This window comes from Planococcus citri, chromosome 3, assembly GCF_950023065.1.
Source record: "Planococcus citri chromosome 3, ihPlaCitr1.1, whole genome shotgun sequence".
In the NCBI taxonomy this organism is placed as follows: domain Eukaryota; kingdom Metazoa; phylum Arthropoda; class Insecta; order Hemiptera; family Pseudococcidae; genus Planococcus; species Planococcus citri.
Window position 1 is genome coordinate 75,533,912 of NC_088679.1, and position 26,062 is coordinate 75,559,973.

Here is a 26,062-nt window from a genome sequence, read left to right on the forward strand (position 1 = left end):
AATTTTTTTTCAATCTTCCAACCTTGAAAGGAGGTATCAAAATTTCTCAATTTTTGCCAATACCTCAAAATGAATGTTAAGTCAAGAGATGAACTCGAAAAAAAAAATAAAGCAGGCGAGACCTATTTGCAACTTGGACAAAGAACATCACCATTTTTTGTCAATTATGACCAAAAAACACAATTTTTACAGCAATTTCGCAACAAAAAAGAAAAGCACGACTCAATCACCTCGAATCTTAAAGAATCGCTGCAAATGAATTCACCACGCAATGTAAACACGTTGTAAAGATTATTGCTCGCTTTACAGCAGCGCGAGAAGTTATTCCATCCATTCTAAACACCGTCGTCGCGTATACTTTCGCGAAGAGTTTATGAATATTCGAGTACTTTTTAAATCCCTTTTTAAAAAGCGTCCGCGTCGCGCGTCGTATCGAAAGCGAAATGAATAAATAAGCAAACGAAAACGAATAAATTATTCGGTATAGATTTGAAAAAATAAACCAACCGGGTAAGGAGGAAAAAAAATCCATAAAACGTCATCCAAATATCTGTTGACTGTCTTTACAAAGAAGAGGTTGGTAGGCGGTTTTTTTTTATACACTGTAAAAATATTTTCTCGGGCTTCTTTGAAAAGCTCGAGCCAGGTACAGGTAAACCGGCAAAATACGACCAAGTAAACAGGTCAGCGTGAGGGGGAGTGCTTTCTCATGGACATTCGTTAATCGCGAGCTCGGCAACGAAATGATACGAATTCAGGGCGCGAGTCGAGCTTTTATACTTTTTTCCCCCTTCCCTCGCTTAACTAAATGTTTACATTTATGTCGCAATAGATTTTTATGGCGTTGACGAAAGTTGAGTCAATGATGGCGAAGTACCTAGTTCAGTTTCTGACATGGTAGCGGAACAAGGTGGTTATGGGGATAGAGGGGGGAGGGGGTTGGTGATGCTGAAGAAGACGAAAGAAAAAAACACGGTACCGTATCACGTATCGTATTACATTTTTGATAAGTTTTCGCCGGCTCTTCTTTTCGTTTTATTGTATTAACGTACATAAGCCGACAACAAAGCAAGGCGAAGAAGAAAAAAGGTGGAAAATTTTTACAGGTATTTTTCTCCTCGTTGTTATTACGTACGATTCAACTTCTAAAATAACGTTGATTATTACCAACGAAAAACTGCTAGAAAATGATATTTCGACCATTTTTTTCCACCTCTCGGTATAGTTTTCATTCACCTCATGACCATGTTCTTCGTGTTGAATTAAATCAGCAGACGTATCGTATCGATCGATTCGTACGTACTTCGTATACAATTTTCTATTTCACTTTGATGATATTCTTTCAATTTCTTTCATTTTTTTCCACGACGATGACGATTACCAGGGGACGAGAGAGCATATTTATTTCCCCCATCGAGTATATAACATGAAAGCGTGTTCGGTTTACATTTTTCATTGTTTTTGTTGATTCGTTTCGTATTGTATAGAAAAAAATATACAAATAGCTACCTGTATATAGACCTACCTACGAGTACCTACGTGAAGTGTAGAAAAGATTTATGCAAGTTACATAATGTACATAATTTAAAGCACACAAAAAAAATAATACATAGGGAAAAAATTTTGATTTTATTCTTATCGTGTAACTCGAGCTAAGCTGCCATGCCACGTGCTCGCTCGTTTATGTATAATAAAGAAGTATATATAACTGTACAAGTGGTATTAATTTTTAAACCCGAGTTGGCGGCTGTGGCACGCGACGATGAAATTCTCGTATGAAAATTTTATAAGCTCGGCAGTCGTCGTCGGTCTGCTGCTGCTAACAGAACCGCCTGCGCCTTGTACGTATGAATGAAATACGTATACTTATTTTTCCGTCGGCGAAGTCGCTTTTGACATGTATACGTACGTAACTGTATGAATAGCAAGTATAAGAAAGAGCGAGAGACGAGGCAGGGAGATGGATTAATTTTCCAACCAGATGAAGCCTCGAGCTGAGAAAAAAAAAACCGAGACGTCGACTGCGTAATTATTCTGATTTCAATTTATTTATGTGTATACTCTCTGAGAAAGAGAAACACACAGAGGTATACGAGGATTAGGCGAGGATTGGTTGGCAGCGATGAATTCGACTGTGTGGAATGAAAATTTCATCGTGGTTTGAATTTTCTAGTCGTAGATAGCGAATTTAAATTCACTTTGGATCAAAAACAAAGGCTTCGTATGCGTTCAATTCAGAATGGGCTATTTGATGGACGGATGCTGAGAAAAGAACAAGTTGAATTTTTCAAAAACCAATACAAACTTTCTATACAATGATAGCAAGCGAATTCCAAAGATTTGTGAGGCTGAGATTCTCAATGGAAGCTTTAGTCTGAGGCCATTCCAAGTCATTTCGACCAAGAAGTGTCAAGCAGGAGGGGGGGGGGGGGGGTGTGTCAGCGATTTTTTTGAAATTTTTTCTGCGGAAAAACCTTCCGAAAAGATGACTAATGGCGCATGTCAAAGCTCTCTAGCTCTTTTTTAAGGGCTGTTAGGGGGTGTCAAAGTTTTCAGTGAACTTGAAATATCATCCACTTCAGCAGTGGAATACTCAATAATCGCGATACCTACCAAAATGAAAATTTTTCCAATAGTTAGGGATATTGAGAGGCTTTCTGGTGATATCATAAAAATCAGTGTTGCCACTTTTTTTCGTACGAAAAATTAGCTCGAAAAGTTTCAAAACGTAGTTTTTGTATCGTTCAAACTCTCAAAAATTCTGAAAAAAATAAATTGATGACAATTTTTCATGCTGAACAACATATTAAAAAATTGGGATTGCATTATGTCGTAAAGTTGATTTAAAAAAATTGAAAGTTTGCGAAAAAATTCGATTTTTTTTTAAAACAAGAAGTAAAGTTTTGACAGGTGAAGTTGACCCATTTGACCCCCTATTTCTACGTATCCGTTGAAAAAGTTGAAAAAACTCCTTCACTCGACAAAATAAACTCATCACAAAAAAAATAAAAATTCAAAAAATTAACGAATTTTAATTTTTTTAAATTGACTTTACGACATAATGCAATCCCAATTTTTTAATATGTTATTCAGCATGAAAAGTTACCCACAATTTATTTTGTTTCAGAATTTTTGAGAGTTTGAACGATACGAAAACTGTTTGGTTAAACATTTTACCTATCCGCGTGTGTAGTTACCTATCTGTACATAATGTTGATTAGAACCGGTTGGCATGAAGCCAAATAAAATGTAGCGTTTTTTCTCACACTTTTTCTACTCGTTCTCGTGCACCTTTTCCTCAGTATAATTTTACCTCTGTACTTTGTAATGTCGTAATTTTCGTTATGCCTTTTTAAAGTTTCCGGTTATAATTTTCGGATCTTGAGTAAAAGGCAGTTCGACAATAAATTTTCCATCCGGGCCTCGTTTTGTGATCTCATCGAAATGTTTCAAGAAGGCTTTGTATTCTTTGGACCGGAGGCAGAGGGTAGGAATATTTTCAATTTCCCAAAACCGTTTCATCTGCGACTCAACTTGGGAGACAGTCAGGTTACAACTCGATTTCAGCAGTTTCTTTGAGTTCGGGAAAAAGATAGGATTGTTAGGATGAGTTGATGAGACAATCCAACCAACTCTCGATTCACAAAATGCAAATTGATGCTATATTATAGGACAGGTTACCCACGATATAGTTATACAGCTCAATACCAAATAACGCATCGATGCCTGGAATGTTAACCTCTTTACAATAGAAGGCTCAGTGAGGGGGAATTTGCATAATTCACCACATAAATTGCCAATCACTCGACTGCAGGAATACAGTAACTTGTTGATAACTGAGAAGGATGCATCGAACTCAGCTTTATTCCCACGAGAGGACATGGTAAGCTTCAGCATGTAAGATGAATTTGTCTCAGCATTTCCAACACCGCTGATACAAGAATGAGATTTATGGGTAGGTAAGTTGAAGCGCTTCACGAAGGAATTTAACACAAGATTGACCTGAGAACCGCTGTCCAAAAGCAAACGAAATCAGCGTTGCCGACCCTAGGGATTTCCCTAGATTGAGGGAATTATGAGGGTTTTCAAAAATCTAAATGAACAAAATATGTGAAGAAAATGTAGCTCAGAAAATGAATACCATTTCAACGATAAACAACACCACGTGAGGAGACACAATGGCTGCTGCAAGGCAGAGGAATTCCCAAGCAGCGCATGTCCACAGTATACATCAGTGTTGAAAACCGTTTGGATTTGAATTTGTTGTGATTTTCAGAACCTTTGAAAATAAGTGGTTCTGGTTTCGGTTCTCAAAAGGTTCCCAGTTGTGGCTTTGAAATGGTTTTGTTTTGGTTCCAAAAGGTACCTTTCACATTGTTCTTCCAAAATGGTTCTCAATTTTTTTCTTACTCAAACGGTTCTGGTTGTTCTTTTTGATTCTCCTTTGATGTTTTGCTGGTTCTGCTGGTGGTTCCACCAATAAGAACACCACTTCAATTGGTTCCGGTTCTCCTGGTTCTTTTGGTTCTTACCAGTTTTCGCTCTAATTAGTGAAATAATGAAAAAACTTAAAAATTTCTGGTAGCCTGCAGGCACTTGTTTTCAGAGTTCTATTTTACTTGGAGTAATGGACACTTTCAAAAAAAAGTAGAAATCAAAAAAACAAGAAAAAAGGAAACCTTACTTATAGTAAAAACTCACAAAATGCCTATCTTACTTTGACTCATACCCACTCGCAAAAAACGTTAAATTAAGGTTGCATTTTTGGGAAAGGGGACAGGGTTGGTACCAACTACCAATCATTGAAAATTCAATTTGAATCACTGTTGAAAAATAATAAAAATATATCCATCAGCCAACCTCAACTCTAAGACACCTCAGATAATACTAAACATTTTGGTCAAAATATTAGAAATTCTTGCAAAGTTTCATGGTAGGTAAAGGTTGCATGTCACCCCTTCAAAAACCTCATAAAAATGTAATCCAAACTTTTACAAATCATTTTTTTCAAATGAGGAGGGGGGTACGCTTAACCAAAACATCAAGGAATGATTAACTTAGTGTACTAGGAATGGAAAACAAAAAAAAACTTACATTTAGAAATAAAACAGAAAGTCAGAAAGGTGATGAACACAAAACTAGAAGGCACTATTGAAGGAAAATTATCCATCAGCCAACCTCAACCCCAAGATACTTCAACTCCAATACAATACCTCAAATAATACTCATAAACATTTCTGTCAAAATCAGAGATGGGGCGATTCAAAAAAAAAAAAAATATCAGGAACCTTTAGAACAGATTCCTGAAAAGGGGTTCTGGTTGTTCTTCATGAACAGCAATGGAACCTTTTTCTGGTTCTCATACTAGTGGTCTTTTCCAAAAAAAACCTCAATTGGTACTAAAGGGTTCCCAATTTGTTTGAAATATATTACAATTAAGGTTCCCCCATTTAATGGTTCTTAGAACCTTTTGAATTTAGTGGTTCTTTTGGTACTTCTCTTTTCCAAATTTTGAAACGGTTCTGATGGTTCTGGTTCCAGTTTCACCTGACCTAAAAAAGCGGTTGTGGTGGTTCCAAACGGTTTTCAACACTGGTATACATTATACAATCACAACCAACATAGAGAATTCAAAGGGTAAAGATTTTAAAGGGTAAGAATCAATTTTTATAAATAAGTTTTTAATAGATTTCATGACTTGTCATATTTTTCAACTATTTGACTAGTCTTCTCCACAGATTGAAGTAATTTTTCAGTTAAAACATACTTATTTCTAACACGCGTAACAGTTACTTGGTGGTAGAAATTGGTTTGGTAATGTTGTATGTATAGTGATAATAACCTTCGAGTAGGTAGAGCCTCTTGACAATATTTTTCTGTTTCAGGTGATTTCTGTCGATTTCATTGTTTTTTTTTTGTATTTGTATACAATATTTTATTAACATATTTCAGCCATTTTCTGGCGCAATTTTTGTTAAATTTATGCGAATGTTATCAGCGTTGACTGTTGATGCGTTATTCTGATTCGTGTTTCAATTTCAAGCGAGTAATTTTCAACGATGTTTCATAAAACCATGAATTTTCGACACAAACAATTATGGGAAGTTCTATATAGAACTATCTTGACATTTCATAACTTGTTGGTTAAAAGTAAGTAACTTTCAACAATGGTTCATAAAATCTTGAATTTTCGACATAATTTATGAAATTTTACTGAAATTTCATAACTTGGTGGTAATTTCCAGGAATTCAAATTCCTTTACAGCTGTTTTTACATCGCTATTTGAGATGAAAATCAGTAATATGAAATCGTACCTATCAGTTGTAAATTCTTGGGGGAAAACATTCATGAAAAATCGGATTTTTTTTTCATATGTATTAACTGTTTTTCCATACAAGTTTCAATTTCTATTCAAGTTACAGTTTTTGTCTAAAATCAATCGATATTTCTGAGGTTTACAATTTCTAGTTCAAGTTTGAGTTTTCAGTTTTACACCCTTGCTGTGAATTGGAAATTCTCAAATAATTTAAAAGTGGCCCTCTCTTGGGTTTTATTTTTCACACTCGAGCAAGATTTTTTTTGGCAATTTCTAACAAAGAAGTGAATTTTCTAATGGTAAAATTGAGACTTCTGCATTTTTTTTTTTGTCGTAAAAACAACAATTTCCAGTAATTTTTGCATAAAAAGCGAAACTTCATAATTTTCATCAACAAAGCGAAATTTTCACGCAACATTTGATATTTTCAAGGTAAAATTGGGAAATTTTTCAAAAATTTGGTAAGCGAGAACTTTTGTTAATTTCTGGCAAAATGCAAGACTTTTCGAAGATGCACTGGCACAAAGTGAAACTTCTTCGCAAATATAGTTAAAAAACTCACCCTAAAGTGAGACGTTTTTGCAACTAGATGGCAAAGAGTGTTTTTTTTTTTTGGAAAATGGTGACAAAAACGGATTTTTGACAATTTATGTCTTCTTAGAGACTAATTCGCACGTTTTGAGAAAAATAAAGTGAGAAATTTGAATTTTTGCGCAAAGAAGCGATCATTTTCTGCAGAAAAAGGAGAAAAACAAAATAGCCAAAAAACTAGAACACGTTTTTACTCGTTTCGGAAATTTGTACAACGTTATTTAATCAATGCCTGAGAGTAGGTAAGTAATCTTCGTCTAATTTTTGAAATTTGAAGCTATTATAACAATAAAAATTATTTTTCTCGAATTTACATCGGTATTTCTTGAGTGTGATTGCAAATGTAAATATTTGGTGACGATTACCATTATCTCGGTACCTAAGATTTATTATAGCAATATCATTTTAAAGGCCACCACGTGAACGCCGTTTTCAATGATACCTTAACAACAGCACGTGACCAGACAGGTTGATGACTTCTGCATTTGCAAGGCAGAAAGATACTCAAAAAACGACTGTCAAAAGTACACATTTTTTTTTATTACGAGGACTTTAAAAGGTATAAGTATCCTATTCAATGTTTGTAAATAAATCGTGAGTAAATCAAGTCTTCTCCATAGCTCAAAGCAATTTTCAGATAAGACATAATCTTGATATGTAGTTGTTACTGAGAAGAGAACAAATTGAATTTTCCAAAAGCCAAAACATAAACTTTCAACAACTGCTGACAGATTTCAATAATGTGCACGTGCGAGGCTAAGACTCTCAATGAAAGCTTTACTCGAGCAATATCACTTTCCAAAGTTGAAATGCTTGGCAAAAACTGAACGAAGTGTGTGAAAAGATGAAAGGACCGCCAAATAAAGCAGGCTTGTTAACCGAAAAAAAAATATTTCCGGTTAAGGTTACGGTTAAAAATTAAACAAGAAATTCAAAATTTCGGTTAAAGGTTACGGTTAAGGTTATTCATTTTTTAAATTTACGGTTAAGGTTCAGGTTACGGTTATTGATGACCATTTTTTTCGGTTAATGGTTAAGGTTAAGGTTACAGTTTTTGGTGGTAATTTTTCCAGTTGAGCTTAAAATTTCGGTTAATGGTTAAAATTTCAGTTAAAAATTTGAAAATTTCCAAAAATTCTTTCAGAGTTTGAAATTTTGAAGTTTAAAAAACTGGAAAACTGGTAATTATTTCATCTTTTGATCATTTTTTTGATTAAAATTTCAAATCATTATAAATCACATTGAAAAAAAACTCAGATAAAAAAAAATGAATTTTAAAATTTTGTAACCGGTTTTTTTCTAAACATTTTTTGGTTAAGGTTATGGTTACGGTTTATTTTCATCTCAAAAAACGGTTACGGTTACGGTTACGGTTATGGTTAGTGATATTTCAAGAAAAGAAGGTTTTTTGGTTACGGTTAATTTTTTTTCGGTTAATTTACCGGTTAATTTGCGGTTTTGGTTAATGGTTAAAAACCGGTTAACAAGCCTGAAATAAAGCCCGTTTTCAACGATAAACAACATACAATATGTGAAAAGATACTGCAATATGGTGGGCCCAAAATGATGAAATTCAGTTTAATGAATAATGGATTTCCATATCTCAGAAAAATCACCTCTCGGCTCTCGAAGAGCATACCTTGAAGAAAAAAAAATCATGTCGATTGATTAACATCTTCCAATCGCACAAAAAGGCCATCAATTAATTTAAAAAATGGCAAACACACCCAATTCTACAGTATTTAAAAAAAACAATAAAATTCAAAATTCAAAATCATTGTTCCAGTCGATCATGATAATAGTAAGTAAATGAATTCATTATTTTCCAATGTATGTACATCTAGTTGTGAGGTACAGGAGTAGGTATTTGTAAGAGATTTCAGTAATTATTAGGAAATGATATGACATTCGAATTGTAGTACAATTGTTTTTTTGTATTCCTACATTTTCATTATTTTTTGAGTACTTCAAAGGAGATAAGAGTATAAAGGATAATTAGATATGCCAATACAGTGAGAATATTTCATTCTGTGCGAGAACTTGAGAAAGATGTACCCGTCTATTGGACCTGTGCGCAGAAAATTCATTTGCAATTTTCGAAAAATTATACTGGTTTCATGAATGAATAAGATTTCATGTTAGATTACGATTCTGGATATCCTTAGGAAAAAAATCGTTTCAATCGAATGTCAATCCAGCTGCTAAGAAATCTACTGAAGATAAGAAAGATTTAGACGATTTTATGGGAATAATTTTGGAAAAATCATGGAATTTGTGGGGCTGAAAGCAAGGTTAAAATCTTGAGTAGAGAAAAAAGCGTCGGGAAATTCAGAGCTAAGTAAATATTTTCTTGTTTTTGTGCGCATTTTTGTAATTTCGATAGAATAATAAAGGAAAAAAAATTTACTGGCCGAAGTGAAAAAAAAAAATGTTCACTAAATTGATGATTTTACAAAAAATGAAAATATGTATGTATGTATGTATGTATGTATGTATGTATTACTGAAATGGCAACTTATTATCTTTTTTTTTCTTCAAAAAAATACAAAAAAGTAGGTCAAATTTTCCAAAATACAGCAGAAAAGTAAATCTTTCAGAAACTGGAGTTCCAATCGTAAATCTTTCAACTTCAATCAAATGGGTCTCAGATTCTTCAAAATACAATCTTCTCATCTAGAATGAAAATTCTGCAAAGCTACTGGGTCAAAAATTTGTACGGGGCACAGAAGAGTTGATATATATATATATATATTTTTTTTTTTTTTTTGGTGTTATGATTTCAATTACGAAAAATATTTTTTTAAAAATAAAATTAAAATTATAATTGAAGAAGATATAAAATCAACTTCAGGATATCTTCGGAACCTGCTTAAGCATTTCAGATGCAGTCTGCTCGCCTTATTCAAAGATACAAACTTTCTTCGAGGCATCCATCGTTCGTTTTGGTCCCATTCCATGGTCAGAAGAAGGCGGAGGGGTGATCTTTTGGGAAAATGTGACGTATCGGTAATGATGTATTTTATTTCAGTGTTTTTTCTCAGTCGTTTCTGACGACTTCGACTGTGATTTTTCAAAGTCGAAGCTATACGTCAGAATAATTGGTTTATATCCCCTCCCCCACAATATGTATTATCTTCGTCATTTTATACGAACTGGAAGCATCGCTTGGTATACAAGCCACGCTGAATATCAACATGAAAAAAATTGAACACTTGTTATGTAGACGGGCAAATTCAGTTCAATGGTAAGTATCGCCCCTTATATTGCCTTTATCATTTCATTTTACACAAACTGAAAGCATCGTTTGGTCTACCAACCATGCTGAATATCAGCATAAAAATTAACATCTACCAGAGTACAAATTGAACATCAGAGATAAACTGGCAAATTGAGCTAACTAGCTAAACGTATAGCATAAAATCACTTTTTAACAACATCACACAATACACATATTGCTTTGCTACACAAAACTAGATTAGATGGCTAATCCAATCTTACCTAACGTTTCTGGCAGGTTTAAATACCAGCTCAATACCATCAGCTTTACTTCAGTACCTTACATGGGTACAATACAAATATGCACATGCAATTAGTTGAGTTCAAGTATACCTACTTCGGATGCACCATTATACGTTGTGTGATTCATTCAATCACATCTTCTATTCCCCTCCAACCTGCTAACCGTTTTTGCTCATGAGCTCGATCGTATCAATTCTTGCTCACATCGATTGATGGAGAGAATCTCATGGTGAAAACCATAGCTCAAAAATCGAACTCATTGATTACGTAGGTACGTAATCGAACACTAAAAACATTGAAACCAACACGTCGCATTTTGTAGATGACTCCTCCACCTCCTTGCTTTCTTTTGGATTGGGACAGACGAAATTGGATTCCGATAAACGAAATTCCATCAAATTAAACATTTTCTTTCGTGCAAGAAAAGGACAAAGAAAGCTTAAGCAGGCTCCATGGAAACACAACTTGATGAGAAGTCCTGCATTTTACATTGAATTATTATGTTTTTTCTCGGACTTTTTTTCAAATTAAATATTTGCCAAAATACTGGTATTTGTAATCCCAGAAGAAACGTGAAAAAATTGTGCACCAGGAAATTGGTGACTCGGCAGAAACGTGATGTATTTTTCGACCTCCGTAGCTCTTTCAAATTTTGACCGATTGCTTTTCAGAAAATTTCATTCGGAAGGAAGAATTGTCTTTCGATTTTGTTTGGTCATTTTGCTGGTAGAACAAGAGTGTAATGGAAGCCCAAGCCCAATTTGATCTGGAATTTTTCTTTATTTTTCAATCAGTTGGACTGATTTTAATTTAGTGCATTAATTTCGTTTCCAAGTTGTACACATTTTTTACACTTGCTGACAAGATTTGTTGAATAGAACAGTATTTACTTCTCTTTTCAGAATCATCAACTTAGGGTCTAGCAATAATGATTATATCAAATTTCTTCCAAGTTAACGAGTATACTAATTATTCGAGAAGAAGGTGCAACATGAATGAAAAGAATGAATCTCATTATTTATGAAGAGAACAATAAGACAAACATGATCATTAATTTGCATTGTGTGATGAAAATATTTCAAATTGTCGAAGACTCTGAAATTATAACTCAGTACAGCAGGGGTGTGCTGGCCGTGAAAGCTGACCCAACTCAGTAGAAAAATTCCCAGAACTGGGAGAGTAAGAAGTAAACGAGTTCCCACGAAGGAGTTGTGAAAATCAATGAAATATGTAGCTTGAAGCCAGAAAATGAAACATTTCCACGTTCAGCGGTGTAATACAAGAATCTGACCACAGGAATTTCAAAAATTCAACATCCTCAACTAGAAGATGAATACGCCAGTGGGAAGAAAAGCAACACTGAAGTTATAAAAGGCAGTGATTTTATGAAATTGTCCATGAAAATGGTAAAACAGCTGAATGGAGTAAAAGGGCCATGAATTTTATGGAAATGACTCCTTCAAAATTCAGCCAATATCTCTGGGTGAGGTTTTGAAACTAGAGAAAAAATGTCGATACCTATAAAAATACGCTTTCTTTTCAGAGAAAAAGTGATATGGATTAATATTCAGAAAATATGCTGCCATAGTTTGAGATGAAATATTTTCTAATTTTGATTTTTAATTCATTGGGTGCTGATTAAAACTCAAACTGTTCAAGGTTAAGTAGACCAACGTTCCATGAAATAACGAACGATTCAGACGAGCCTTTCAAATAGAAGATGCCATCCCCCTGATTCGCCACCGCCATTTCAAAAAAAAAAATCAGTCGAGTCGCAAAGGTTCCCTTGTTAATACATCAATTTAAAGCCATATTTTAAACATTCAAAAAAATTGGATGAATGCCAACATAAGAGTCGCCCATTGTCGTAATAATGCCAAAAAATCCGGAAATTTGCGAAGAATACAGATTAGGTACAGCAAGTACCTAAAAATTATCGTTTCCCCTAAATTATTGTTCAAGAGTAATAATTTTTATAACTATTATCATCCGTGTAAGTTAATGTTAAGCCCCTAACACATCCACTCCGTGGGTACATCCAAAGTGAAGCAATCGAAGTAATCGAAGTTACACCTTATAAGCAATCGAAACCTAACTCACATATGTACTAGCATAATTTCAAACCAATTTCGAAAAAAGTTACAGTAAGTAAATTTTTCTACTGGAATATGAAATACATATAAATGACTATGTTTTGGTTTTATCTATACCTATGTTTCTACAGCAATTTGCAACTAATACCGATCGCATGGATACCACGTACAAAAAGCTGATGACAGGGAATACAGACTATGACGTAATGAGAGCCCTGCATGCAGAAGATGAAAAGGTATTTTAGCTTTCATTTTCTGAAAAACACATTCAAGTTTTAAAAAAAGAATCTCGCGTGTATTACAACATATTTGTATAAGAAAGAGCAATTTTTTCTTCTGCAAGAAACATCAGTAAGTAATAATGGTACCAGGGTATCTATCAAAAAATGCAAAATCAGCTTTAGCAGGGCATTTTTCACCAAGCTTGCAAATTTTGGGGGGAGGAGGTGGTAAATTCGTAAGTTTAATTTTTCGTTTTTCAAATGTTTTCGGACATTTTAATAATTTTTTGACAATGGGAAAAAAACTTTTCCAGTTTCAATTTTCTGTTCAACAAATTTACAAATTTTTGAAGATGGAAAATTATTGATAATTGAAAAGCAAACTGAAAAATTTTAACCCCGAAAAAAACGTGAAATATTTTGGTAATTTCAATAAGTATTTCAAATCATATTTCGTACCTAGCATTAAAAAAAACATTTTTTTACTAAATCGAGTGAAAAAAAAATAAAAAATTTTACAATAATAATAATATAGGTGCATATTTTAAACGTTTTTCTTTTTTTTTCGAAATTTCGAAAAGGAAGAAATTGATCGATAAAAAAGTTGAAATACTTGGAAAAAAAGAAAAACGAGCAGGACATTTCGGTGAAAAACAGGACAAGCAGGACACTGTACAGTTGTTAGACACTCCGATATTTAAAAATTATTCTCGACAATGCTACCAAGCTAAGTAATGGATACAAAACTTGATCATTTCGTGTAAGAAAGTAAGTAAACCCTTCGCAAAATCACTCATCTTTCACTTGTCTCAACAAGTTGAAAATATGAATGTTCTTGTAAATACCTAAATAAAACAGCTTGACCTGTAAGTTAATTTCAACTGTTCTCATAATAATATTTTACCTACCAACTCTTGAGGAAATCATCTTGACATTTTATGATTTTTTAAATTAAGTATGTATTTAGTTATTTCATAATCATCGATGTGAACAAAATTATACTTCACAAACGGTTAGGCTTTTGGCTCAGCCTAATTACGGAAAGGCACTGTCTTGGGACACCTTTGGGTTACTTAGGTGTAGTTACATCATAATCAAATGCCACGAATCGACAAGTACGAAGTACAATATGCCATGATTCCTCAAAGCCAATCGCAGAAAAACTGACACAGATATTTGACCTATTCGACGTCGTCGATAAGACACATCGTGAAACGATTTCGTAAAATTCTGACGCGTCTTCCTTCTTTCCTCTCATCTGGCATCTGTTTCAAAGCTTTTTCAGTTCGCTTACATTCGCTTCAACATCAACATTACACGGTATATGTATAATACACGTAGACGTACAGTACACGATACATGCTTTACCATGTGGTTTTGATATACACGCGAGTAAGATGAAAAAAAATGAATCCGTTTACGAATAATCCCATTATATCCTTTTTCTGTACCGTTTTCCATCGCAGGCAGCTCTTTTTACTCGTCAATCCTTTAAAATTCGCGCCTCCGACGTCTATATATTTTTCATACCGAGAAGACGAAGCGAAAAACGAAGCAAAAGAGGTAAAAGGTATCGCGACGTTAAAACGTTTCCGAAAAAAAAAAAAAAGGTGTTTCAAAAACGAGGAAAATTTATACCAAGATATTTATCGAGGAAGAGGAGATGCTAAATCTTGATGCTTGAAAATATGTTCAGTCGTGTTGCTTTTCGTACAGGGCAGAAGATACGATTAAAAATCTCATAAGTAGAACTAATTTTGAGAGAAAGTAAGTATACGTAGGGAGAATCGGGTTCAACAGTTGAATTTTTTCAATTCTAAAAACACAATTCAATGTTGGCAATTCGTAAGAATAATTATTTCAGGTTTTTGTATTTTAAACTTTGAAAATTCTTCTATACTATCTAGTGTTATTCTTATCAAAGAATTCTTATAAAGAAGGTATTTTCAGTAGGAAAAAAAGCATTTAGAAAGCTATCAGTGTTCCATGTTAAAAAATACATTGAAAACGTCATTCGTAGCATACTCGTCGTCATATGAGAAAGATAGGTATGTACTTATCCGTAAAGCTTAGGAAACAACTTTCTTACAAGTAAGCAATTTTTGATCGAGATTTTTTGCGAAGTGACAATTTTTCGCACTGTTGCAAAACAAGATTGTGTTTCAGTATTTAAAACAATGAAATATGGTTTAAACATAGCACAACACTCGTAACATTACATTATAAATCACCTCAGAAAAACATAAGATTTTCATTTCAAGTATATTCAAAATTTTCAAAACACTTCGAATAATTTGCAAAGAAAAAAACCAAAAAATGTTTGCAAACTGAAAAATTAAAAAAAATAAAATAAAGTTGAAAATGTTGAAAAATTAAAAAAAAGTGATTATAAGGTCTTTAGCAACAAGCTGATGATCAACTTTTGGCAGAGACGAAAGTTGAAGGGAGTTGAGACATCTCCTTTATCTCGATTCATTTGGCAACACAAATTGGCAAAGAGACCTCATTTGCCACTTTTTTAAAACTTGAGTAAGTAAGACATTTTTGTAAGCTTTTGCATAGTTTTTATTCGTACTTAATTTTTTATCAAGAAAATATTTGTTTCGACTTTCATCTTGCCAGTCTAGATATGTAAATTCAAAACGGTATAAATGTTGCATCCAATATAAGCCAGATTTCAATATGATTGCTGGAATCAAGCTGCTATACTGCTGCGACTGCGCAAATGAGCTAAGAACTGTAGACAACGATTGCATAATCTTGTTAGGCAGTAGGCACCTATATTAAAAAGTGCATAATTTGTACCTATCTAGTAGGAGATTGTAGTTTTACGTTCGTTTTCAATTATCTTACCTTTTAGACTCGAATGTATGTTTTTTTAATAAGCTACCTATATCATTATTAAAGTTTTAATAATCAGTAACACCAGCCAAAATACTATGTATGTATGTCTATGTAAGTAAATCCTTCCTAAATGCAAACATCTTACTGGTGATGGAAGACAACACCATGATTTTGATGATTTCAATCAGCTCGTGTGTGAGATTCAAAAAAAAAGTGAATGGCCACTGTTATTCCAGTCACCTAGTACGTGGAAAGAAAAAACAAAATTTCCTATATTACCTTCTTCTAACAAGCCTCTAGCTTCGATTCAATTAGAGTTTCTTATAAGAAAATTTAAAATTAAACATTTCAGAGGTATATTTTCACATGATTTTATGCCAAAAAAGTCAAGAAAAATAGAATATGCAATTGTCAACTTGGACAATGAAAGCGGTATTGGTACTCATTGGGTGACTTTTCGGATCATGAAGCTGTACAGAAACCAAACACAGTCGACTGCTGACACTTATGTTTAAAATTTCAACTGAAGTCAATAAGAATCCTCGACTTAGTTTCACTGAGCAGAGGTTAAATGATATGAAATTTTGTATTAGTTTAATTTCAATTTGTACTCGATGTACTATAAGTTGGTTGTATTCTTTTTCTTTTACAAATAAAACTGATTGTACCTGCAAATAAATTTTCAGTGATTTTTCAATTTTTACAGAGTGTAGTAGATTTTTTTGTTCTGTTTAGTTTAAATAATGCGAAGTTATTATGTAATTTTTTTCTTCATACAATTACCTATCATGATTTTAAAATCATACATAAGTATTCACCAGTTTGGAAAACTTATTATATGGAAACTGGTTTGTTGAGTGACTTGAATTTTTCACCAATAATATTGCTTGCATTCTGAACAAATAATGGAAACAATACTGCTATTATTGACAATTTCCACAGACAGATGGTTTTTACTTAAAAGATGATCAAATTGGGAGGTATAAATTACATTTTAATCCTGAAAATGGAGAAATAATTATTTACGAAGGAACTGCATAATCTAATTAATCACATCATGAAAATCATAAAAATGCCCAATGGGTATATAGTGTATTATTATCTATTATGCATATAGAGTGCGCTTAGCGCTAATACGATATTCGGCATCATTGCCTATTTCATGTACATATTTGTACATATTGATACCTTGTAAATACGTTACTAAAAATGTTCCTTAGTAATGCGTGATGTTCGAGTATTCTTTCGATATACCTACGGTAGCCTACCTATACAGATACAGAAAATATTAAAACTATAGAAAATTCTGCTTTACTTACGGGGGGAGGGGGCAGAGGGGTATGGGTAAGTTGATTTCTCATTTTTTGCGAAAGTAGTTACACTCGGGAAAAAATAAACCACAACGGATAACGAGATACAAGTAATATGGTATGTTAGCCAGGTCTTAAATAGGTCATCCATTCGCTAATTTTGTCAAAAGCAATTCAGTGATGGATTATTGTACCCTCCCCTTTTTTTGGAGGAAACACTCTCTTCCTAACTTGAAAATCTGGTTGCACAAAAAACGTATTCAAAAAAAAAAAAAAAATTGAGTTGATCATTTGTTATGTTGAGATTAGATATTATTCTGTTGAGAAGTGGATATATGTAGCAGATTTAAAGGATTATAGACAGTTTTTAATTTGATATCAACATGTTTAGTCAAATACAATTATTATGTGCATGGGTAGATAAATACCAAAATATCTAATTGCATATTTTTTCCGAAGTAAGTAAATAGGTACCATTAACCTGCATGTTTATATAAGTACAATGTTTAACAAAGAGAAAAAATTTTGGATTCACATTTGTTTTAGTCAAGTTCTAGCTTCCAGCATTTGAACCAGTTAGAGCAAGTACATCATTATAATAAAGCTACAAGCAAAAAAAGTTCAGTAGATTTTTATTCAGCTCCTATTATACCAAAGAAGCTAATTTTTTTTTAAATAGAAAGCTCTTGACGAATACTGGATGCGAAACATACAGCGAAGGCCAAATTTTGATTTTTAGGGCCCTAAAATTAGAGGAAAATGCCCTAAAATCAATTTAAAAACATTTTGAGAATATGTTTTCTTCTAAATTGCATTTTGAATCGAATCCCAAAATTTGAACCGATTTGGTCCAATAATAGTAAACAAAAAACCCAGGGGTCAAGTCCATCAACTTTGATGAGCCATATACCCAGAACACGTGAATATTTTTCAATCGGACCAATCATACGAGTAAAAATTGTCTAAAATGAACCTCTACCAGTAGCCTACGTAAGTGACGTTTCTGACAATTTTTCAGTTTTCGTTTAGAAAATTCAATGAACGAACTCAGAAGGGAGATCTTTTAGACGATTTTGACCAAAAAAGTGAGGTTTGAGGGGCTAAAAAAAAAAAAACAGAATTTTTCAAAGTAATCTTGGTGAGAAAAAACTGCACTTTTCTCAGTAATTTTGATAAAGGAGCAGAACGTTCAGAGATGTTGACTTACCAAACAGAAATTTTTTGTATATTTTTTCAAACAAGTAGACATTTTTGGCTGATTTTTCCAATATAAACAACCACTTTCTCGTCCATTTCGGCAGACAGCCTTTTCAGAGGAAAAGAGAGGGGGAAGAGTCGTCGATTTTTCGAGAATTTCTATAATTCGTGAAATTCATTATTTGGAAAAATGGCAATTCGTGATTTTTTTGGGAAATTTTCTGGAACCCGAGTCGACTCGAACGGTTTTGAGCTGCTTTGAAGCCTCTAAAATTTCATTTGGAAATTCCAGTTTTCTTCAAAATGTTTCATGAACTTAGGCATTTAATATTTTCTCAAATTATCAATCAACTGGATTTTTCACTTCACTACTTTTTCATTACTGACATTCAAAACTACTACTTTTAGACACCCTGTAAGTAAATGAAAATGTTCGGAAATCTTTCAACTCTGAGTCTCTGATCATCAAACGTCGGAGCACATCCTACCCAACATTACTTTTTTCTAAAAGTCAAACCGTTTTCAAGAACTATTCGTACACTTATACTTTGTATTTATAATTTCTGGAATTTTCATTCCTTGGATCATCTACTCGATTCCAGTCACTCAACTTCACCCTTATAATTATTATTCTGTTTCAATGAAAGAAACGACACATTCCCATCATCATGTGCTCGCAACAGGCAATCAAATTCGAAGAAACTTAGTTTGATAATAAATTTCATTTCATTTCAGCTTTTTACGAGTAAACTAGGCTCGACTTCGGTAGTACAGAGTCGTCGACGAACGCTTTCTTTTAATCGAAAATTGTTAAAGTTGAAAGTTTCGCAGCATTCGAAACTCCCTCGGGTAATCAATTAAGCTCCTATATATACCTTTTTTTCGCTACCACCGCCACCAACCAACGTCGCCAGTGAGTAGAAGTACCATCGAATCAACAGTTGTATCCGAGTCTCAGGTATACATAAACGATACAGTCGAGCTCCTACAGAATGGCAAGCAGCAAGAGGAGAGACACCGCGAAACACGGTGAAATTTTCACTCGTCAAAGTCAACCAAACACGAATAAAATTTCCCAAAGTAATTCGAACATCGTAAAGTTGCATCGCGAGAAGAACATTTATACTCGGAGGTCTTTCAAATATAGGTATTTTTTTCGCTATGCCTGTTTCTTTTACTTATATAGGGAGTTTTTCATCGTTATATTCGCCCGGAGTTTTTTTTCCCTTTTTTTTTTTTTACCTCTTCGTACGAAGTGGTATCGATTTAAGCTGAGTGAAGCGACCGAATATGCTAATATGAAAATTGGATGGCGTTTTTATGAATATGATTCGAATGTATACGTGTTTCTATATTTAGATACGGTTGTTGTTGTTGTTGCGGAATATCTTGTTTGGAATTTCTATCGATATAATTTTATTAGCGTATTAAAAAGCATGAAATTTAATACAAAATAGTTCGATGGAGAATTTACCCCTGTGCTTTAAGAAAAAACCAGGTCCCAAACTACGAAAAACTTTCTCTTTGATTATTTTATATTTTTAAACCCAATATTACCAAGTTACATACCACATTACTTAAGATGGTTGGCGAAAAAAAAGTCGACAGATTTTTTTAAATCAAACTCAGCAGATGAAAAAAGAAATGTATTTGGATACTGATAAATTCTCTAACCTATTTTATAAGCAATCATAACTCGAAGTTTGATCTTCAACGAACAATTCAATCATTCGAAGGTATAACTTGGGTCTGGTTAAATCCACAGAATATCCGGTATTTCTAATCAAAACTTGATGCAAATTGGAGTATTTTTTCCAATAGCCTACCAAGCGTTCACCTTTATACCATAGTTTTCTAGGAGCATGATACCATTTATCATTACATGGCCATTCCATCTGCTTCAGGTACTCAGTGGTCATACTGTGGGTATAAATATTATCGAGTTGTCCATTGCAATAGAGAACTTTATATTTACCGAATAATTGTGCAAAATTAAGGTAACACTCTTGAATCGACGTGTGTTCGAAAAATGAAACCTTCTTCTCGTAACTTCTATCGCCTATATTTTGGCTAGTTTTAAATTCGTCGTTATTGAAAAGTTTCAAAGTAGTATTTTCCATCAATTCGGATACGAGTTGTTCTTGCTTGGTGGCGTATTGTATTTCGGATACTTTATTGTGCAGAAAATTCAACACGAAGTATTCCAGTTGCTGATCGTCTCCGGATTTCAGGACTGCTCTGCCCAAAGTCTCGTGAGCATCCATGAAACGAGCCGTGTGAAGATCTATGATCCCATTTTGCGACCAAATTGGCGAATAGTTGATGATTAGATCGATATCGAGGGCACCGTGAGTGATAATGGCTCCTTTCAAGTTCGGTATTTTTGTAGAATTCGGTTCGTCGGTATTCAGAACGAATAACATGAGTTCTGCTAATTTACCAGCTTCGTAGCTGCCAGCTAGATATACGTCGACTTTTCTGAACTCTGGGAAAATGATGAGAAAATCTTGCAGCATTATCTGCACGTGTCTAGCTTTATCGATCAATTTAGGATGGTTGGTTTCGTTCGTAGAGCTGGCGAAACTGAACCCAAACAGCGTCTTGTACTCGACGAATAGAAAATTGTACTTCACTAGCTGCAGAGTTGAGTTTTCCTGTAACAGGAAATGTCCCAGGAGTGACGTATGCGGTGAAGCGTGCAGGAATACGATTAAAGGAACCTCCAGCGAGCAGTTCGATTCGCTTATAAAAAGCCAAAAATGATTCGAGATGGTGATCGACTCGTTATCGACACGAATTGAGAAAAATCCCGAATATGTTTTGAATCTGTTCCGTTCACCGGATACGAATGCTGATTCTTTGCTCTTTTCAGGATAGCAACTGTTCAGTATGATTGATTCTTTATCATCCACGATGGGCTGGTTGATTCGTGGATCGCTTTGATCACATTTTACTCCCTGCTCGGTACCTGAGGTATTTGTCTCTGACAGATTCGAACTGGCTGTGAAATTACCGGATTCTACATCGTTCACGAGTCGATACCGAAGCTTATCCATGTAACTGGACGATTCATCGTACGAGTAATCCATCTTCTCATTGAACGAATGAATCAATTCGTCCAGATCCGATTGATAATAGTCTAGGTAATCGTTGTAAAACGTATCGTCACAGGTTACACTCTTTTGAAAAAACAAGACGAAAAATACGACTAAAAGTTTACACATTTTTCCAACGAACACCGAACAAACGAACTCGAATTTTTTTCACGTTATAATGTATCACGTAGTATATGGACGAATGAGACTGAATCAAGTTCTACAAAATTAATTTTTTTTCAGTACCTATATTTTTTCGTCCAATTATCGCAATCGACCCATATTTTTATTGTGAAAAGTAAATGGAGCGATTCGCGACGAACCAGAGGCTTTGTTTTCATTCGAAAGTTTATCAATACCTAGTTTTTTAATTATCGTATGTTTTTTAAATGCGCTGAACTCGAAAATTAGCATCAAAATCAACCCATCACGGTGGATTGTTCGAGAGGTTTCCTCGAGTAGGTGGATTTTTTGGCTCGAGAAGCTATTTATGCCAGCAAAGACTTTCATTTCGAGTTGAAAATTACTCGAAAAGATTTTGGCTCCGAAGCTGCCCCTCGAGGGGAAAAATAAACTCTCATAAAGGAAGAGTATTTTCGAAAAAACCGTTTTTTTTTGCTCCTGACGCTACCCAACCTGTTCTGGAAAAACTGGTCCAACTTCAAATGAGAGTGTTCTCATTTTTAAATAAATTCGTACTGTATTTTGAAAATTTATGCTTCGTTGATATTTTGCATTATTTATGCCAAAATATTGCACGATGTCATTTCTGAAGGGTCATTCCACATCAATTCGACCTAGAAGTGTTTAGAGGGGTCGGCGATTTTCTTGAAATTTTTCCTGACAAGGGAACTACCCAAGGTGTGACACGCCGATCGAAAAAATTTTTTCACAGGCGGATAGAGCATCAAAAAATATACTATGAGCCAAAATTTTAGCTGCTGAGGTTCACAGGGGGGAAAGTTATGGGGGTTTGAATATCGAAAAATCGCAAAAATACACAAAAATACACTGAAAAAAATATAAAAATTGAAATCATTCGGCACCCTGTTCGCCTCAGCAGCTAATTTTTTGGCCACGATCTACCATCGATATATGACGCCTTATGGTGGACAAGTCGCCGCGATCTGCGTGTAACACCTTGGGGGTGAATTTTTCCCCACCCCCTAATTTTGGGCGAAACTTTTGAAAGAAAATGTGGGGCAAGTGATATATCAAATTGTATGTTTTTGGTGACGCTGAATACGAATATGACGTCAGATTTTTGATCGGACCCCATCCACGGCACCCAGCACCTCCCCAAAGGGGGTAAAAGTTCAAAAAAGTGTTTTGTTCGTGCGACACATGAAATAGTATGTTTTTTGTGACGCTGAATACGAATATGACGTCAGATTTAGTCAGGAGTGCGTACATAGAATCGCATAAAAATTGATTCGATGTTAGGTAAGTAATCTTTTACAAAACAGGATGGGTAGAGGCTAAAATACCCCTATCCCCCTGCCATACATACACGTCACTGTGCCACGCCGTGCGTAAGTTGGAAATTTTTTCCGAGTGATTTTCAACTCTAAACGAAGGTCTCCGATGCATTTTGTGAAAATCCTGCGACTTTTTTCTGTCACTGTGTCGGATGAGTCGAGTATGAAACGGCCAGGGCGATGGAATCAACGATGTCAATTACGTGTCTGCTTATGAGATGAGTTTTGGAAAATTTCATGTACTTAATCGAAATTGTAGAGAATTTAATTCTCTTTCAGATCACTCTCATCAGATTTTCACTAGGACCTATGGTTTGTCCGGTAAATGCGAAAAAAACTGAAGTGTAAAAATTTGTCAAAAAATGTTCATGTTTTGCAAATCTGATACCTTGCTACTGGACCACCCTGTATATTCATGAAGAAAATTATTTTATGTAATATTACTTTTTTTAATTTAGAGATGTCACTAAAAGTGATTATACAGAGACCAATAAATCACACATTAATCAGACCTGTTTCGCTGAAAATGACTCGTCATTGTTTAATCATTCCAACGAGTTCAGAAAACAAAAGATGTGAGTATGGTAATTTATACATATAAAAAAAGAAAAATAAATCAACTTTACATTTTTTGAAAAAATTATTTTTTCCAGATTTAAATCTAAATACGAAGATGAGTCAGTAACAGATGGGGATGTGTAAGTACATTTAATTGTTATTGTTACACAGTTTTTTTTTTTTAAAAGTAAGTAGTATGATTATTTATTATCGAATGTTTTTTAGGAGTTATGATACACCAAATAGGTACTGCAGATACTGGGGTTATGAAAGTGCCGAAAAGCAGTGGATACGTCAACGTGAACCAGTAAATATGGATGTGTAAGTACAGAGCTTATAAAGCGAGTTTTTCAATCAACTTATTATGAAATACAGCATAATTATTAACAAAAATAATTTTTTTGTTATTGTTGCGTAGAGTTACCTACATCTAATGAGAATACAGATTTTCATGAAATGGAAAAAATGGTTACAGAACCAGAATTGGATAAAAATGAGACAAAACCATCTATACACGACTCTGATAAAAAGGAGTAAGTTGATATTTTAAAAATTTTTTCAAAAAAATTAAATTTTTTGCAATATAAAAAATTTGTTTTTCACAGGGAAAAAAAAATTAAAAAAAAAAACATTTAAAGTGTATTGGCAAAATTATGAACGTATCGGAAGCTTACGTTCGTTTCGAAAAAAAAAAGAATTCAATCACTCAGATCTTTTCATATTCAATCTCATCTGGTGATAAGAAAAGACACCATCTAAACAGATGTATTCCAACATTTGGAGGGTTACTCTTGCAGGTCTGTTTTGACACGGATTTGATACCTTAGGATAGATATTTATTTATTTCAGACTCATCCCATGGTACAATAGTTCTTGAGGTATTGCTCATTTTTCACTCAAAACTCCAAGAAAATAAACCAATTCGAGCGCGGAGCCACAAGTAATTGATTTTGTTTTTTTTTCTCAAGTGTTTTACACTTTTCGCTGTGTGCATTACTTTTTATGATATCTTCAGTAGTTTTGAAAAATTATATGAGTACTACACTTACTCTTCGTGGCGGCACACTCTGTGAGCTGTTTAAGTAGTTTTCATTTTCAGAACTTATTCAATGGAGGAGGGAAAATGATACTCGTGGTCAGTTCGAAATATTTTCAAACCTACAAGTGCCCGAACGAACCAGACCGAGTACTCAAATCTATATATTGTAAATGAATTAAGAAACAGAACAATTGACTTCGATTAAACAAGATTATTCACAGAGACTATTATAACCATGTAACACATTGAACCATAAGTACATAATCTAAAAGTAAAACGTAGTTGGTAGTCGAACAGGTAGGTACCTTTTCTTTCTGCTGTTTCGCGAAATTCTACGTTTTATTCACACACCCAAACACAATTTTATACGCGGTGAATCGATATTTGTGGAGAATGTGAGAGGAGGGACGCTTGAACACAATCTTAGTGCAATTTCCAATATTGGACAATAGGAAAGAAGCATCGAATATGATCGACGACGAACTTCGAATTCGGCTAATCAACGCTATTGTTGAATTTAATTCAATTGAAAAGCATATCACTGGTTTAAAGGCAAAAACGGTGAAACAATTCAATGGTGTTTAACCAGAACTAATAAAACGCTTCAATTCTCGAAAAAAACAGCATTAACTCAGTTGAATTACTGTGCCGATCTTCTGGATCCTCGATTGAAAGGTGAAACATCAAGCACAGTACAAGATCACCAAGCAACCAAATCTTTGATCATGTTCTCGAAATCAGCAGGTTTGAACGAAAGTTGATATTTATGCCGAGTTGGCACATTACTACAGAGCACACACTGGACGTTGGAATGCAGATTTCCCCCCCCCCCCCGACTAAAAAAATTAACAAAGTCAAATTTTTTACAGGAAAATAAATTTTCAAAAAAATTGAAATTAGTAGAAAAGCATACAAAGTATTTTTTAATTTCAATAAAAATTATTTTCAAAAAAACAATACAAAATGAACGCATTACCTACCCCCATTGTAAGACAAGGCATCTAACAAAATTTCAAAATGAAAAAGAATGACTTTAGTAGGACATTTTTTCAAACACTTGAAATTTATAAGAAAAGAGAGCCGGGGGGGGGGGGAATTTTACATTAGAATTTGTCGTTTTTCCAATGTCTTCAAACATCTCAAGATTTTTTTCAAGCAAGCGGATGTTGAAAATATAATTTTATCATTTCAATTTTTGATTTTATTTTCACCATTTAGGTTCTTGCTAATGTATCTAATAAAATTGGTTGAATAAAAAACTTTTTTTAAACATAGGTTACAAATTTTTAAAACTAGAAAAAAATTTGATGAAATATTTGAACGACATTTAGGGGAAAAAATATACAAATTTTTCGATATGAGATGGCGAGTTTCAACATAAAGTAAGTAAGAGATGAAATGACAATTTAGTCATTTGAAAGATACAATTTTGCCTAATATTCATACAACGTATAAAATTTTGATTTCTCTTCCAAGTCTGGAATTTTTTAATTGCGGAAAGGAGAAACAAACTGGCCTTGGCAAAGCGAGAGCAAAAGCTCTCGAAAATCAGTATTTTGAGAGGTATCAAAAACGATGATTTTTTTTGTGTGATGAGTTATTTATAAGAAGTTTATTGCTTTGCTTCAAAATTATTAAATTCCAATGGTGATTTTTTTTGAAAAATTCAAAAATAATCAAAAAACTACCGAGCCCGAACGAAGCGAGGGCAAAAGCTTTCAAAAATACATGTTTTGAGAAGTGAAAAAAAGTTTCTTTATGCAGAGAGGAGTTCATTTTTCCGATTCAAAATTTGAACAT

At 33.9% G+C, this 26,062-nt stretch overlaps 2 protein-coding genes across 3 annotated transcripts in view; both read right to left on the minus strand.

The window, feature by feature from the left end:
- LOC135839250 (slit homolog 3 protein) overlaps positions 1–26,062 on the minus strand; it is a 660,297-nt gene that overhangs the window by 566,258 nt on the left and 67,977 nt on the right. The gene's annotated exons all lie outside the window — the stretch shown is intronic.
- LOC135840658 (venom serine carboxypeptidase-like) lies at positions 19,772–21,316 on the minus strand. Its single transcript, XM_065357285.1, has one exon. The coding sequence runs from the start codon at positions 21,314–21,316 to the stop codon at positions 19,772–19,774; it is 1,545 nt and encodes a 514-aa protein (XP_065213357.1).

Coding starts and splice junctions, on each gene's coding strand:
- LOC135840658 (XM_065357285.1), bottom strand. CDS start 21,316: ATGTGTAAACTTTTAGTCGTATTTTTCGTCTTGTTTTTTCAAAAGAGT.